Source organism: Chiloscyllium plagiosum, chromosome 30 (assembly GCF_004010195.1).
Source record: "Chiloscyllium plagiosum isolate BGI_BamShark_2017 chromosome 30, ASM401019v2, whole genome shotgun sequence".
In the NCBI taxonomy this organism is placed as follows: Eukaryota; Metazoa; Chordata; class Chondrichthyes; order Orectolobiformes; family Hemiscylliidae; genus Chiloscyllium; species Chiloscyllium plagiosum.
Genome location: NC_057739.1, coordinates 18,803,691 through 18,819,166, shown reverse-complemented (window position 1 = coordinate 18,819,166; position 15,476 = coordinate 18,803,691). Strand labels below are relative to the sequence as shown.

Sequence of the window (15,476 nt, the reverse complement as noted above, 5' to 3'; positions counted from 1 at the left end):
CAATTGAATATTTTCTAACCCATTCAGAGACATTATTACACAGCTCTGGAGCAGGTAGGACTTGAACCCACTCCTCCTGACTCTGAGGTAGATCACTAACACTATATAGCAAGAGATCCTGTTATTATTCTTTAATTCATTTTCTCCAGTTTCTTTCTTCGCCTGTTTGCAGGAAGCACAGATAATCGGTCTATTAACTATAAGGTCTCTTAGTTACTGGTTAAAAGCCATAACTTACAGCAACTGTTTGAGAAAATAAACTGGCCTATTTCAGGATTTAGGTAAAATGCGCACTGTATGTCCTTGCAATAGTCTAAGGCCTCTGCCAGTATCATTCACACCCACAAGTTGCTCAGCTACCAGGAGTCAATCATACCATTGTTGATGTGGAGGTGCTGGTGTTGGACTAGGGTGAACAAAGTCATAAGTCATATGACACCAGGAATGCTGCTCCTTAATCAGGTGATGAAGGAGCAGTGCTCCGAAAGCTTGTGATTTCAAATAAACCTGTTGGACTATAATCTCGTGTTGTGTGGCTTCTGACAGATAATTGTTGTCAAGCTAATAGTTTTTGTCATCCACAACTGGTCACAAATCCACAAAGCAATCAGTAACCTTTGCCAGCTGAATCTTTGTACACATCCCCTGGTGCAAATCTATTGACAAACAGCCTCCCTCACTGTTTATGCAAAACAGCAGCGTAAATATAACATACAATCAGTTTTAAAAATACTGCAATTCCTTCCTCAGTCCTTTGCTGTCAAACATTCCTTTTTTCCATTTAAAACCACAATTAAAAATATAGAAAAATATATAGGTATGGTCATTTTATCTTACATAAGAAAAATAGCCACTTGGATGAGATATCTGAAATTTCTGACTTTTTGCTGAAATTTTTTTTCCCATTTTTCTAATATACAACAATGCTGCAGAACAAAGGGATTAGGGTGAATCACAAGGAGTTAGCATGTAGGTACAGCAAGTAATTAAGAAGGCAAATGGGGTGTTGGGGCTTTTTAGATTACTTACAGTGTGGAAACAGGCCCTTCAGCCCAACAAGTCCACACCGACCCTCCGAAGCGCAACCCACCCCGACCCATTCCCCTACACCTAACACTATGGGTAATTTAGCATGGCCAATTCACCTAACCTGCACATTCTTAGACTGTGGGAGGAAACCAGAGCACCCGGAGGAAACACAGGGAGAATGTGCAAACTCCACACAGACAGTTGCCTGAGGCAGGAATTGAACCCAGGTCTCTGGCGCTGTGAGGCAGCAGTGCTAATCACTGTGCCACCGTGCCACCCACAATAGGGGAAATGGAGTATGTCAGTAAGGAAGTCTTGTTATGACTGTACAGGGCATTGATGAGATGCCGAGTTGAGAGTGTGGCGCTGGAAAAGCAAAGCAGGTCAGGCAGCATCCGAGGAGCAAGAGAATCAACGTTTCGAGCATCAGGAATGAGATGCCTGCACATTCTTAGACTGTGGGAGGAAACCAGAGCACCCGGAGGAAACACAGGGAGAATGTGCAAACTCCACACAGACAGTTGCCTGAGGCAGGAATTGAACCCAGGTCTCTGGCGCTGTGAGGCAGCAGTGCTAATCACTGTGCCACCGTGCCACCCACAATAGGGGAAATGGAGTATGTCAGTAAGGAAGTCTTGTTATGACTGTACAGGGCATTGATGAGATGCCGAGTTGAGAGTGTGGCGCTGGAAAAGCAAAGCAGGTCAGGCAGCATCCGAGGAGCAAGAGAATCAACGTTTCGAGCATCAGGAATGAGATGCCATCTACATATGTCTTTTGTCTGCTTATTTCAGGAGGAATAAATAGGATGTCCTCAGTTAAATCTGGGGTTGTGTTCATGGAAGTCAAAACTTTAAGAGAAAAGACTTTAAGAGAAGCCTTGATCCCCACATTTTAAAATGAGAAATAGTTTCCTTAGGGCCTTCCTTAGCATAAAAAACAAAACATTATACCTGCATTGTCTCAGTTGAAATACAGTAACAACAGTCCATTAATTGCTAAATTTTTACAATGACATATAAAATAATTATTAAAATAAAATAATTTTAAAAATATAAAAATGCAATATTCTGTAGTCCTGATAAATGTAGCCTCGTCAAACTATCAGCAGAGGTTAGTCAGCACACTGGACACCCGAAATGACCAACCTCTGCCAATAGATGGAGGTCAGGACCTCTGATCAAATTTGGGAGGGAAGCAAGGACCCAGGAGAGAAGTTAGCAGTGAAGTGAAGATCAGAAATGGAGCTCAAGGCTAAGAACGGGGCCTGTGAAGAGAAGGAATGAGTCCTGCAGGGAGAATGGGACAAATGTAGCTTGGGGAAGAGGACAAGGCCCAATGGACAAGACGAAGCAGAGGTGGAGCAAGCCAGGAGGTCAGGCTGGGGTGAGACAGTGCATGGTGGAGCAAGCCTGGACTATGCAACAAACTGAAATCAAGAGGGAGGCAAACCTTCATGCCTCTATAAGATTATCTCTTAACCTCCACTGATAAAAGTCCCAACCTATCCAGCCTTTTTTATTAACTCAATCCTTTCATACCCAGTAACATGCCGGTAAATCTCTTCTGAACCCTTTCTAGCTTAATGATACCCTTTCTATAACAAGGTGATCAGACCTAGACCCAATACTCTAGAAGGGGCCTCAATTACGTCCTGTACAACCTCAACATGACATCCCAACTCCGAAATTCAAAGGTCTGAGCAATGAAGGCAAGCATGCAAAATGCCATTTTAACCACCTGTCTATCCATGACCCAAACGTCCTTGTTTCTTTTGCACATCAATTTAAATCCATGTTCTCTCATTCTTGTTCCTTTTACTAGCAGGAACAGCTTCTCCTTATCCACTTTATCCAGCCCATTCATGATGCTGAAAGTTATTGTGTGTGGGTGTTTACAGTGCACAATCACCTCGTGTGTAGTCTCATTGAGTCAGGCAACATGTCTCGTTCATGCTGCCTCCTCATCAAGCTGATCATAGCCAATGGGTGATCAAGAAACACACTGCTGATTAGCTGTACCCAGCTGCTCATGTGGATAGCATGACATAAATTCAGTCCGCTCTTCTTAAGGACAGTCTGCCCCTCTTAAAAGGGTTCTACGGGAAGTGCATTCAAGCTGCTGGAACAATGTCAGGACAGGAGAGGACTGACAAAACAGTAGCAGGGCATAGCGAAGAGTTGCCACTTGTAGTGCGAGAGCCTTCATAACGGAGGTCAAATGAAGGACAGAATCTGTGTTTCCAGATTGGACCAAAAGGCTCTTGAGTATACCACAGAAAAACATGGAGTGGGTGGCCAGGATAGTCAATTTCTGGAGCCTAGCCTGAGGTTCGGGTGGCTGTGCCCCAAGTGGTTTCAGAATATCTGTGCTACAGCTACGGAAAGCTTTGGGTCAATCTCAACTATAGCACTTGCAACTAACTCATATGTTCATAAGTTAGCCTTGGAGGAACTGCAATATTACATTTACTTTACCCTGCTTCTAACGTTTAAATTGCAAAGAGAGATTAAACAAATGAGAGATGAAATCCCTTGATTTAAAATGTCAGTGGATATTTGCAGGATATTAAAGGGAACAGATAAGGTATATTAGGGGAAACTATTGTCATTAGGACTAGGGGCCATAATCTAAGAACTAGATCCAGACCAGGAAACTGTTCTTCATATAAAGGGTAATAGAAGTTTGGAATTTACTTCCATAAATAGCAATTATGGTTGTTCATGTTAAAACTGAGATTCATCGAGTTTTGTTTGCCAGTGTTCTGAAAAGAGTATAGAACATATAGAAAACAGAACATTACGGCGCAGTACAGGCCCTTCAGTCCTTGACGTTGCGCCGACCTGTGGAACCAATCTGAAGCCTGTCTATCCTACACTATTCCACTCTCATCCACATGTTTATCCAGTGGAAGTATTTTGAAAGTATACAGACCAAAGTATATTGAACTAGGCCACAGTTCAGCTGGCAGAAGAAGCTGAAGGGGCTATATAGTCCATTCCTGTTCCAGTGAGTGTAAGTCAGCGTTCAATACTGTTGAACATCTGCTTCTGCTTAGCACATGGTTAGCAGCATTACATTCCCACACACCGTTGCATACACTCATCCGGGCCACACTAGAATATTCTGGATGACATTTTTAGAATTTAGGGCTTCAGCAGCAACAGCACAACAGAGCTGAATGGTGGGACTCCATTATTACCAAACATTAAGAGACCCTCTAAAAGTGGACTAATGCTGGATTAATCTGGCAAACTATTTTCATGATGGTGCATTTTTTGATAATGCTCCCTTACTTTTCCTCAGTTGGTTTAGATTGATTGGGACAATTGTTAGAGGCATAGTGGGTAGGCTTAAACAGCATAATAAAAGACTTCCCTTTTATTGAAGAATGGAAAATTGATGGTTCCAAAAATGGTAATTAAGCTGCATCCAAGACCTAATTTCTGTCAATTCTGAATATGCTGAGTTCCTTATTGGAACTGTATTTATACCAGTGCTATAATAAGACAATATGCAGACATTTGCTTGTTTTTGCAATGCAAGTGACTTTTCACATTAAAATTGACATGATTATGTGTGGTTTTTGGAGAAGGCAATGCTACCTACCATAACATCGAGCTACCTACCATAACAGGCCCAATCTCAAGTGTGAGTTGAATTTAGTCTCTGTGACAAATCAGGTGTCACAGCTGAGATCCACATCCCTGGTCTGGGATGGACATTGAGATGCAAACAGATGTAAATTAAGAGAATGCTACTAAAAATGGTATATGCAAGGGATTAGATATCGCAATAAGGACTGGATGATCTGAACAATGCTGACATTAGCAGACTATGTTAGCTATCTAGTCTTATACATAAAGATAATGGTAAAGTAGGCTGCCAAAGCTGAGGAAACTGCACCCAGGGAAGAGCCAGCACGTTCGTGAGATAACAAAAATACTGAAGAGAAAATTAACACATTTTCCTCTTAATTCTGAAAAGCCCAGAAGCCAAAATAAGGAAAAGTTGCAAATTAAAGCAACCAGACTAACAGACAGAGACTGCCACCATATAATAGCATGCATAACTTGAAACTAAAAGTTCCATTCCAAACCATGAGATAAGCAATGTATTATTGGAAATATTGATATGACCTCTGGATATCCTTTTTAACTCTTAGGGTAAAGAAGAAGATGGTGAAAATCTGAGATGCTATGCCAAGTCAATGATGAGAGGGATTGCATGTGGCATGATCTCTGGGTTTGCATTTTAATAGAAAAGAAGACAGCGCACTTTGTCAAAAAAAATGTTTTTGTTTTTTTTTAAAAAAGAGCTGCACTTTTCCCTTTTTTTTAAAGGAGCTGGAACGGATCCGAAGCCTGCAGCAGTTTCTGTAGATGACGCCAGCAGCAGTTAGTGTTATTTTAATTATTTCTGCATCTCATATCATCAACATTTCACTTTTGGCTCTTTTTTTTATTCGCCTGTGTGATTTGGTGACAGTATTGATAAAAATGCATCCAGTCTCATCAACCAAATTACTTCAACTCAACACTGCAGTGCCATTATCCAATCTATGTTCTCCACAGTCAGACTCCCTATTGTGAGTTTGGATTCAAGTATTTTTAAAAAAAATGTTTTTATTGTTTATCATTTTTAAAAATCTTTTTACTTTCATCTTGCTCCAGTTTTTCGATAACAGCTTCTGATCAGAAACCAATCATTAACATTAAACCAAAATTTAGGTAAAAATGGATGAAATAGGAACTGGAGTAAGCCATTTGGCCACTTAATCCTGCCCTAACATCAAATAAAATTTTTGCTGATCTGATTGTTGCCTTAATTCCACTTTTTGATCTTTGCCCTTGACCCTTGACTCCTTGTACATCACCATCCCCTTTCGATTAAACACAATGTAGGAGCAAATTACTGCACATGCTGGAATTTGTACTAAAACAGTACAATCAGTACCATCCTCTTTCCTTCGACTTGTCTCCACATCTACGAAACAGTGGTTGAATTTTATAGTATTATTTTCCTGTTCTTCAATGGAATGATTTTGCTAATGTGCATGGCACAGATCAGAGTGAGCACCATTAAACTTTGACCATCTTGCCAATTTTAATGAAGTCAAACTAGTGACCTGTTGTTTCCTGGTTTCAGCTGTGTAAAAGTGGAACTATGGTTGGGTGTTTTCAGCCTGAGGGAAAGTCCATGACATTTGTGAGCTATTAGAGATATGGGGGGAAGACAATAAAACCTAATATCCCATTTCTTTAAGGGTACAACAGGTAGTTGTGATCTTTTGTGAGTTTCTTTATTCTGCCTTCAATGGCAGAGATGTCAGTTGGCTCACACAAGTAACTCTTGAATTAATGAGTCCAGCTTCATAATATGTTTAAAATTTTCCATCTGTGTGCAACTCCTGTACTTTATCCATTATAAATTACTGTGTCCACACTTATAATGGAAATGGTCTCTGTAAAATCACTCTGTAATTATAATCGCCTGCCAATGGAGACGCTGAAGCATGGTAAATCAATGTATATATTGGGCGTTCTAATGGAAGCATAAAACTTAAGACAGAATGTCTGTTCATCCTGCTCCAATTACCTAATTCATTTGAAAGCCACACTTGGTCCTCATTGCAGGTTTATGTTATCATAGTGCATTGTCTCATTACATACAATGTGTTCAAAATACAGTTGCAACTGCAAACTTACAGTTCAGTCTTCCAATTGTTTTCCTCTTTTTCCTTTTTAGGTTACAGTTTAAACATTTTAAAAAAACTGAAAACTTATATCAACAAATTAAAATTAATCATGACTTCCCTCAGTACAGTCAGCTGTTGTTAACTCAGTTATACTTTATGCTAAATCATTTAGGTTCTCCGGTGATTTAAATAAAGCAACTAGAACAAAATAACACTCGAGGCTCTTTTCTTTAGCACAATTCACATTGGAATTGCCCTGTAATTTCAAAAGCAGCAGCAACTAATTAGTGGAAAGAGACTATTTAAAATGGTAGTATGGAGAACTGTCCATTTGTCTGACTATGCATTATTAAGTAGAAAGCCAGCTCAGATCACTTACTCTGCAGTAGGTTGACAGTCTTTTCCATGAGGGTTTAAGGAAAAAAGGGGCATCAAATTTTAATTGGAGGAGAATGTCAGTGATTTCATTCTATATTATTGGTTATGTTTTTACTTGCTGCTTTCTTCACCACTCATCTTCATATTTCTTTTGATGTTCAATTTTTTTTGTCTATCTTCTGCAGCAGTCTCCCTTTCTCAGGCCTGTTGGAAGACTGCAGTAGCAAATTTTTTGGTCAATTGATATTAAAATGTGTTTGCTTGAAAATGCTGTTTGAAATTTGACACAACGGATTAATGACACTAACTGGGTACCAATGGAGTTGAAATTTGCTGCTTCAATCTATTGTTACCTATTAAGCTTTCCTGACACATTTTCTGTGCATCAAGTTGTGCATCCACAAAAAAAATTGCATCTGTAGTAGCAGGATAAGTCAGAATGTGTTCTGAACTCTGTAACAATCTTCTGTCAGAATAATTTCTCTTTGAGAATCAGCACTGAGATAATTATGTACGAACATGAGCTCATCATCTCAATTAGCCACAAACATTTCCTGTTTTTAACCAGATTTGATCAGTGAACTCCTTTCCTTTGCAACTGAGATTCTAGAGGAATTGACTGCCTGATAAAAATAAGTAACAAAATTACTCAGTTTGCTTTTGATCTAAGTTAAATATTCCAAGTAATGTGTTGCCATAGCAATCAATAAAATCTTGCTGTGGGAATAGCCAAATTTGAATCTTATAATGGGGAAACGAAGTAGTGTGATATATATTACATAATGATATGGAGATTTCAAAGCCACTTTTGGCTGGTTTAGTCATATTTAAAGTTTTGACTGTTTTAGATCCTACGTATTAAAATGTAAAATTTTTTACACAAGAAAAATCCCCACCAAAATTAAATACTACAGAAGCATGTGACCATATACTGAGATCATTCCTGCGGTCAACACTTACCGCTAGCTTGTCTTAATAGGAGGTGTTGAGCAGAAACAGTCTTCCCAAGAGAGAGAAAAGACTGGAGATACCGTATTAGACAGATATGCTGCCAATTTTCCACCCACGCTGGTTCTGCACTAATTTTGGAGGTCTTGGCACTTGTCCAGAAATGATGCACCATATCGGGGAAATAGAAAATAACTATTGAATAGTATGAGAAAGACATGACATCCTTTCTTATGAACTTTCTGTTGCTCAGAGTGAAGAGCAATTGCAATGGAATATTTTATATTTTCTTTCCTTATTGCCATCAAGCACGTTGAGCTCAGTTGTAGCTATGCTTAAATGCAGGATAAAAATAAGGCAGAAATAGGCCATCCAGCTGACTTGAGCTCTGCCTGAACACTAATTCAACCGTATTCCCAAAGATTTGCGGTGGCTGTGTCAATTGCCAATTTCAAAACTGAGATTGATATACTTTTATTAGACTGGATAATAAAGGTAACATAATCAAACAGGATAGATGGAGTTAAACTACATATTGTCCACAATCTAATGAATAATGGAACAGGCTGGAAGGGCAGAATGGCCTATTGCTGTTTCTATGGCTAAGAACCTCAACTTTCAATGATATACCACGTACTATGTCCATGTGAGACCCAATTCTCAGTTACAATTCAGGAATCTTGGTGAAACTGGCAACCTTATACCAATTGATCCTCAGCCATGAGCTGCATTACACTGTTTATTGTGCTCACTCGGAACTGACCAGCAATTGCCCAAAGCTCATTTCCTTTGGGAAATTGAGATCCATGAGGGGACTTCCATTCCAACAATCATGGGCTGAATTCATTCAACCATGAGTTTCCAAAACAAGCAGAAGACTTCAATGTTCATCACAACATTGCAGTTATTTAGCCCTGACCAGCTGCTGTCTGCAGTCAACTTTCATCCTGAAGCCAGCCATATAAATATCACTGGGTTTTGGAGAATATCTGATTGTTTTTCCAGAGTTATTCTTATGACCTTCAATTCCACTGCCAACCGGATAATTAAAGAGACATTTGTGCAAATTGGTGCTGTCATGAATAATTAACTGACAGTAGTTTGTTAGAAAGAGTGTGAATGAATAATTATGCTTATTTAAATAGTAACATCTTAAGAGCTATGGCTAAATAAGCAGTCACAAAAGAGTTTAAATGATATTATTCAAAAAAGAGTCCATGGCCTACAACACACTTGCTGCATAGTATTTCAGTTTATCTGAACATAATGTTTAACTTTAACATAAAGATAAACCAATGGGCTTGAAGTTTTGTAAATTAAACTTTTGCAGAGAACAAAACCGACTTCGTTTTGATGCAATTACAATAACACCACATTTAAAACTTTTAATTTACATTTCCTTTCCTAGGATTTACTCGACCCAGCCTGAAAAGTGTTAAAAATGACAGCTCCTCCTATTTTCGGAGGAAGGAGAAAAGGTTTCGCTTCTTCATTCGACGCATGGTAAAATCACAGAGTTTTTACTGGATTGTTCTCTGTGTGGTGGCACTTAATACACTCTGTGTTGCAATTGTCCACTATGACCAGCCACTGTGGCTCACCGAGGCTCTGTGTAAGTATGCAGGACAGACATTTTTAGCTCATTGTCAAGTCAATTTTCATGTTGCTTCTATTTGGTTCCAAAGTGTTTATAGAGATATTTTCATTGATCCTGGCAAAAACTGAGACCTCAGCACACCTCAATTTTGATATTATCTCTGTACTTAAAGGGGGATTCCATTTTCACTATGGGTAGTAATTTTCAATAATTTACTCATTCCAGGAAGAATAAAATTCTATGTCAAGTATTCACTTGTCATGTTGTATGCTGTTGGAAACTAGAAAGTATCTCATATAACAGTGAAGGCATGTCGCCAAAAAGCACAGAACATTCCAATATTCCAATGCACGCACACACACACTAACACACGCATACACACACACACGTACACACGCGTACACACAGTATCAACTCAAAAAGACAGGTTGCAGTCTGGTGCATTTCTCAGGGTAATATCTTGATCAATCAAAATCAGCAGCCAGCTATTAAAATTTAAACTGAATTTAGCAGGTAACTTTCAGTCATCACTCAATTGGTACATTCTCCATGACAATACCTCTAACAATCTCAGTCCACTTTCCAACCATTCAGCATTATTTTCTTATACAGTATAAATGTTTATCATTTTCCTTTTGCATTGTTAATTCTTGTGAGTTTTCCTGATGCATGGAAGTTGAAAAGCTTCAACAAAATACGTCTTTTATTCAGCAATACTCAAGTTGCACTTTGTATATCTTTGTAAACATTTTACATTTGACTTTTATATTCCTACCCAACTTTCTTCAGTCATGTTACTCTCAGTTTATAAATGTGTACTTCTAAAAGTTAATGTGAGAATTTAGGAAAAAGCTTATGTTGGCAGAAAGCTTTTTGAACGTAGAGCAGCTGACAAAGAAACTTGCAATTTTCAAGATGAGATCAAGTAAACAGTTGAAGAAGAGAAAGTTACAGGCAATGGAGAAGACTGTAGGTAAGTAGGATTAGTTTCGATTGCTGGAGCAGAAAGGTGACATGGAATCCATCCATAAATTGACTTGTACGCGAGTCAGAATACAGTGCAGGACAATATAAAGGAGCTGTTCATAAACTCAAGAAGTGTTCATATGGTCTTTGAAGTTACATCCTGTATGAGATTGCATTCATAGGCCAGATGTTCATAAACAAGTGACCCACCCTGTAATATGGAGTTGATTGCTATGCTCACAAGCTTGGTAGACATTCTACACAAGCAAACAATTGCAAGCTGTGTCTCTGATGAGCTGCTAGTATAAAAGCTATGCAACATCTAGATTAGAGTGGTTCTGGAAAAGCACAGCAGGTCAGGCAGCATCCGAGGAGTAGGAAAATCGACGTTTTGGGCAAGTGTTTTGTGCAGGAGCTCACTCCTGATGAAGGGCCTTTGCCTGAAATGTCGATTTTCCTGCTCCTCGGAGGCTGTCTGACCTGCTGTGCTTTTCCAGCATCACTCTAATCTAGACTCTGATCTCCAGCATCTGCAATACCCACTTTTTGCCTAAACTATGCGGCATGCCTGTTGAGTACTCTCCTAAAATATTAACAAGCAATTTTTGTTTCAGATTTTGCTGAATTTGTTTTCCTCGGACTTTTTCTGACTGAGATGTCACTGAAAATGTATGGTTTGGGACCAAGAACATACTTCCATTCTTCGTTCAATTGTTTTGATTTTGGGGTAAGGTTGCGATTGTGTAATTGCAGAAAATGGAAATATTATTTGCCAGAGCTCACCAACTAAACAGGTGTTCAATAATGTTTTTGCAGGTGATTGTTGGCAGTATTTTTGAGGTAATCTGGGCTGCTGTGAAGCCAGGTACCTCGTTTGGTATAAGTGTTCTTAGAGCACTTCGCCTACTCCGAATCTTCAAAGTAACCAAGTAAGGAGAATATTAATTGTTGCGAACTTCCTTTTCAGTTTCTTGTGCAATATTATCTTGGAAATTAAAGATAATTGTTATACAGACATGGAGTCATAGAGATGTACAGCACATAAACAGACCCTTTGGGCCAAACATGCCAACCAGATATCCCAACATAATCTAGTCCATTTGCCAGCATTTGTCCCATATCCCTCCAAACCCTTCCGATTCATATATCTATCCCAATGCCTTTTAAATGTTGCAATTGCACCAGACTCCACCACTTCCTCTGGCAGCTGATTCCATACATGCATCACCATGTGCATGAAAAACTTGCCCCTTAGGTCCCTTTTATATCTTTTCTCTCTCTCCCTAAATCTATGCCCTCTAGTTCTGGATTCCCCCAACCCAGGGAAAAGAACTTGTCTATTTACCCTATCCATGCCTTTCATGATTTTATCAACCTCCATAATGTCACCCCTCAGCCTCCGAAACTCCAGGGAAAACAGCCCCAGCCTGTTCAGCCTCTCCCTGTAGCTCAAATTCTCCAACGCTGGCAACATCCTTGTAAATCTTTTCTGAATCCGTTTAAGTTTCACAACATCCTTCTGATAGGAAGGAGACCAGAATTGCATGTAATATTTCAAAACTGGCCTAACCAATTTCTTGTACAGCTGCAACATGACCTCCCAACTCCTATACTCAATACTCTGACCAATAAAAGAAAGCATACAAAACACCTTCTTAACAATCCTTTCTACCTGTGACTCTACTTTCAAGGAGCTATGAACCTGCACTCCAAGGTCTTTTTGTTCAGCAACACTCCCCAGGACCTTACCATTAAGTGTATTGGTCCTGCTCTGATTTGCTTTTCCAAAATGCAGCACCTTGCATTTACATGAATGACAATCCATCTACCACTCCTCAGCACATTGGCCCATCTAATCAAGATCTCATTGTAATCTGAGGTCACCTTCTTCGCTGTCCACTACATCTCCAATTTTGGTGTCACCTCCAAACTTACTAACTATACCTCCTGTGTTCACACCCAAATCATTTATATAAATTACAAAAAGTAGTGGACCCAGCACTGATCCTTGTGGCACTCCACTGGTCACAGGCCTCCAGTCTGAAAAGCAACCCTCAACCACTCTCAGTCTTCTACCTCTGAGCCAGTTCTGTATCCAAATGGCAGTTCTCCCTGTATTCCATGAGATTTAACCTTGCTAACTAGTCTCCCATGGGGAACCTTGTCGAATGCCTTACTGAAATCCATATAGATCACATCCACTGCCTGCGAAGTAATTTTTGGTTAAAGCTGCAGATCTGTAAATCCCAACACTCTATAATGTTCATTTATTGCAGCATAGTTCCATGCTTGTCCAGTTTCAGTTCTTGACCCTGCCATTTTATTTAGGTACTTAGAACAATTCAATTGTTTCTCCTCTGAAGATTCCATTTGTTTTGTATTCATTGAATGGTATTTGTTCCATTGAATAATGCAAATGACAAGATGACAAGACATCTCATTGTCACCAGTAAACAGTCCACTGGTTGTGTAGTTTGTCCTGTTGCAGCATAGACTTTCTAACTACATGAACAAGAATTAACAAAAAAAATGTAGAATTATGTATGCACGTATCAAGAATTATATCCTTAGTCGAAGCTGGATTAAAGACATGAAATCCAGAATGAGAAAAGACCATTTGACCCATCATGGATGCTACATTCAAAGTTAATTATGATTATTCTATTATATGGTTTCCCTAATCATCATTGCCATCAGCATCACCTATTTAAGGAAAGATCATTGTTTCCACTTTCCTATGGAAAATAAAAATTAAGCAACTAAATTAATATCTTTCCACTGTTAGCTGAGTTCCTCAATATATATTGGTCCAGTACCCTTCTAAAGATGTTAATTGACCTTAATTACATTTCATTTTTGAGAGCTAGTTCTGCATGCCCACTGTCTTATGAGGTTCAGAAATGTTGTTCTGCTAAATATTATTTCGATACATTTTGCTCATGGAAATCACTTAAATAACCCACACTGTAACTGTGGTACTGGTACCATGTAAAATATCTTACGATAATATAATCTTTGCAGTTGGCCATTTATCAAACAATGCAACAAAGACACATTCCTATTCAACTCATAAAGCATCTGCAGTGCCTTGCAGCACTTTGATGTATAAAATCTTAATGTTGAAGGAGGCCATGCAATCTGTGCTATGAGAGATGTGAGTTCTCTTCATTATTTACAAGTAGAACACAAGCCTTAAGCACTTCATTGCCTTGCAGCATTAATCTGAGTTCCCAAATCTTTCCAATTTTGAAGGAATTTTATTTAAGGTCAATCCATTTAATATTTTAAAAGTCTTTTAAGACTGATAATATGATGAAACATAAGATGATCAATAATTTTCCAATAACTAGTTCAGACTTTAGTAAAAGATCTTTAATTTTCTTTAAAGCATATTAGTTTAAGATTGAAATCACAGAAAAAATGGGACTATATTTGTTTAAAAGTACTCATGATCAGAATAGACGCTAAAGGAGTACCATTGTTGTTAACATTTGATTTGATGGTTTTTTTGTGTCTTTGTAGGTACTGGAACTCATTACGTAATCTGGTAGTATCTCTGCTGAATTCCATGAAATCTATCATTAGTCTGCTTTTCCTACTTTTCCTGTTCATCGTAGTCTTTGCCTTACTTGGAATGCAGCTCTTTGGAGGACAGTAAGTAATGTTCAAATTCAATATGAATTTAACATAAGATATTCTTGTTAATCATTGGGTAACTTAAGTAAAAGATGAACTGCTAAACTGTGAGATATTGGCAAGATTGAAAGGGAAGGAGAGCAGATGAAATCAATGAAGAAATCCTCTGGAGATGAGAGCTTTACATGCCTGTGTATTGTTAGGGATTAGAAAGAATAACTGAGGATATAGGTCAGGATTTTCCAATGGGAGGCAGAACCCTAAAGTAGGATTGCAAGCTGAAGTGTTGAGTATCAAGGCAGCAATGGTCACTCTGAGCTCTGATTGAGTTATAATAACCTGTTTTATCAGAGAGGTCTTCAAGAGGCACATCCCCCTCTCTCGCAGATCTCCCTCTCCATACCACAGATCTTACTTGGGCCATGATAATCTTCCAGCCACAAAACGGGATCACAGTCGGGAAAAAGCTTGGGAAGTACTGATACATGTTTGCTCTCCTAAGAAAATATCAGCTCAGCTACCTCATGATGGAAGGGCAATCCAGTGAACAGCTAAATTGGCTGCGAGGATGGCAAAAAAATAGCCGCCTGTCAGATAAAATAACATGGAATAGATGCACCATCAGGAACTGATGGGAACAGTTGTTGTTGGCGCAAGGTAAATGGTTGAGATGATTCAAGAAGGGGAATCAAACTCTGGAGAATGGAAGCAGTGGGCAGAAGAAGCTGCTTTCTTCTGATTCCCATTGAAAGTGACCTGCACTTCCTGGCCTACAGGGAGCAGACAAAATTTTATTTCAAATTCCTGACCCTGGTTTCTGCTGCTCACAAGTTTGGCTTGGCCAGGTTTGTCACAGCTGCTCCGAGCACTAAAATAGCAGAGGCTCTATTTTAATCCCCCTATACTCCGGTGTCCAGTTGAGGAGGAGATATAAAGTACCCTACAAAGCTTCAATGTAGAATAAAGTGCTATAAGTCTTATTGCACTTTATATACAGACAAGGAAAAGAGTAAGTGAGTTGGTATATTTCCAGTTTAGGAGTAAACGGAAACAAAATTTTATGGATACCTGTGGTCAAAGACTCAGATAAAAGAAAGATGAGAAACACTTTGCAATGGAAAAAATGGGTAAACCAGCAATAATCTTGTGCATGCCATATATTCACAGTGCTAATTATAAAACAATTTCAATACTTTGAGAATGCAGTAGTAACATAAGGTAGTG

At 38.9% G+C, this 15,476-nt stretch overlaps 1 protein-coding gene across 10 annotated transcripts in view; it reads left to right on the top strand.

Moving 5' to 3' along the window:
- Positions 1-15,476, top strand: part of LOC122564768 (probable voltage-dependent N-type calcium channel subunit alpha-1B) — a 594,873-nt gene that overhangs the window by 409,914 nt on the left and 169,483 nt on the right. For all 10 annotated transcript variants that reach the window (XM_043719974.1, XM_043719969.1, XM_043719970.1 and 7 more), the window contains 5 exons: positions 5,373-5,426; positions 9,462-9,665; positions 11,231-11,343; positions 11,433-11,545; positions 14,139-14,270. In XM_043719974.1, the coding sequence (XP_043575909.1) occupies positions 5,373-5,426; positions 9,462-9,665; positions 11,231-11,343; positions 11,433-11,545; positions 14,139-14,270 (616 nt within the window). The remainder of the gene's footprint in view (positions 1-5,372; positions 5,427-9,461; positions 9,666-11,230; positions 11,344-11,432; positions 11,546-14,138; positions 14,271-15,476) is intronic.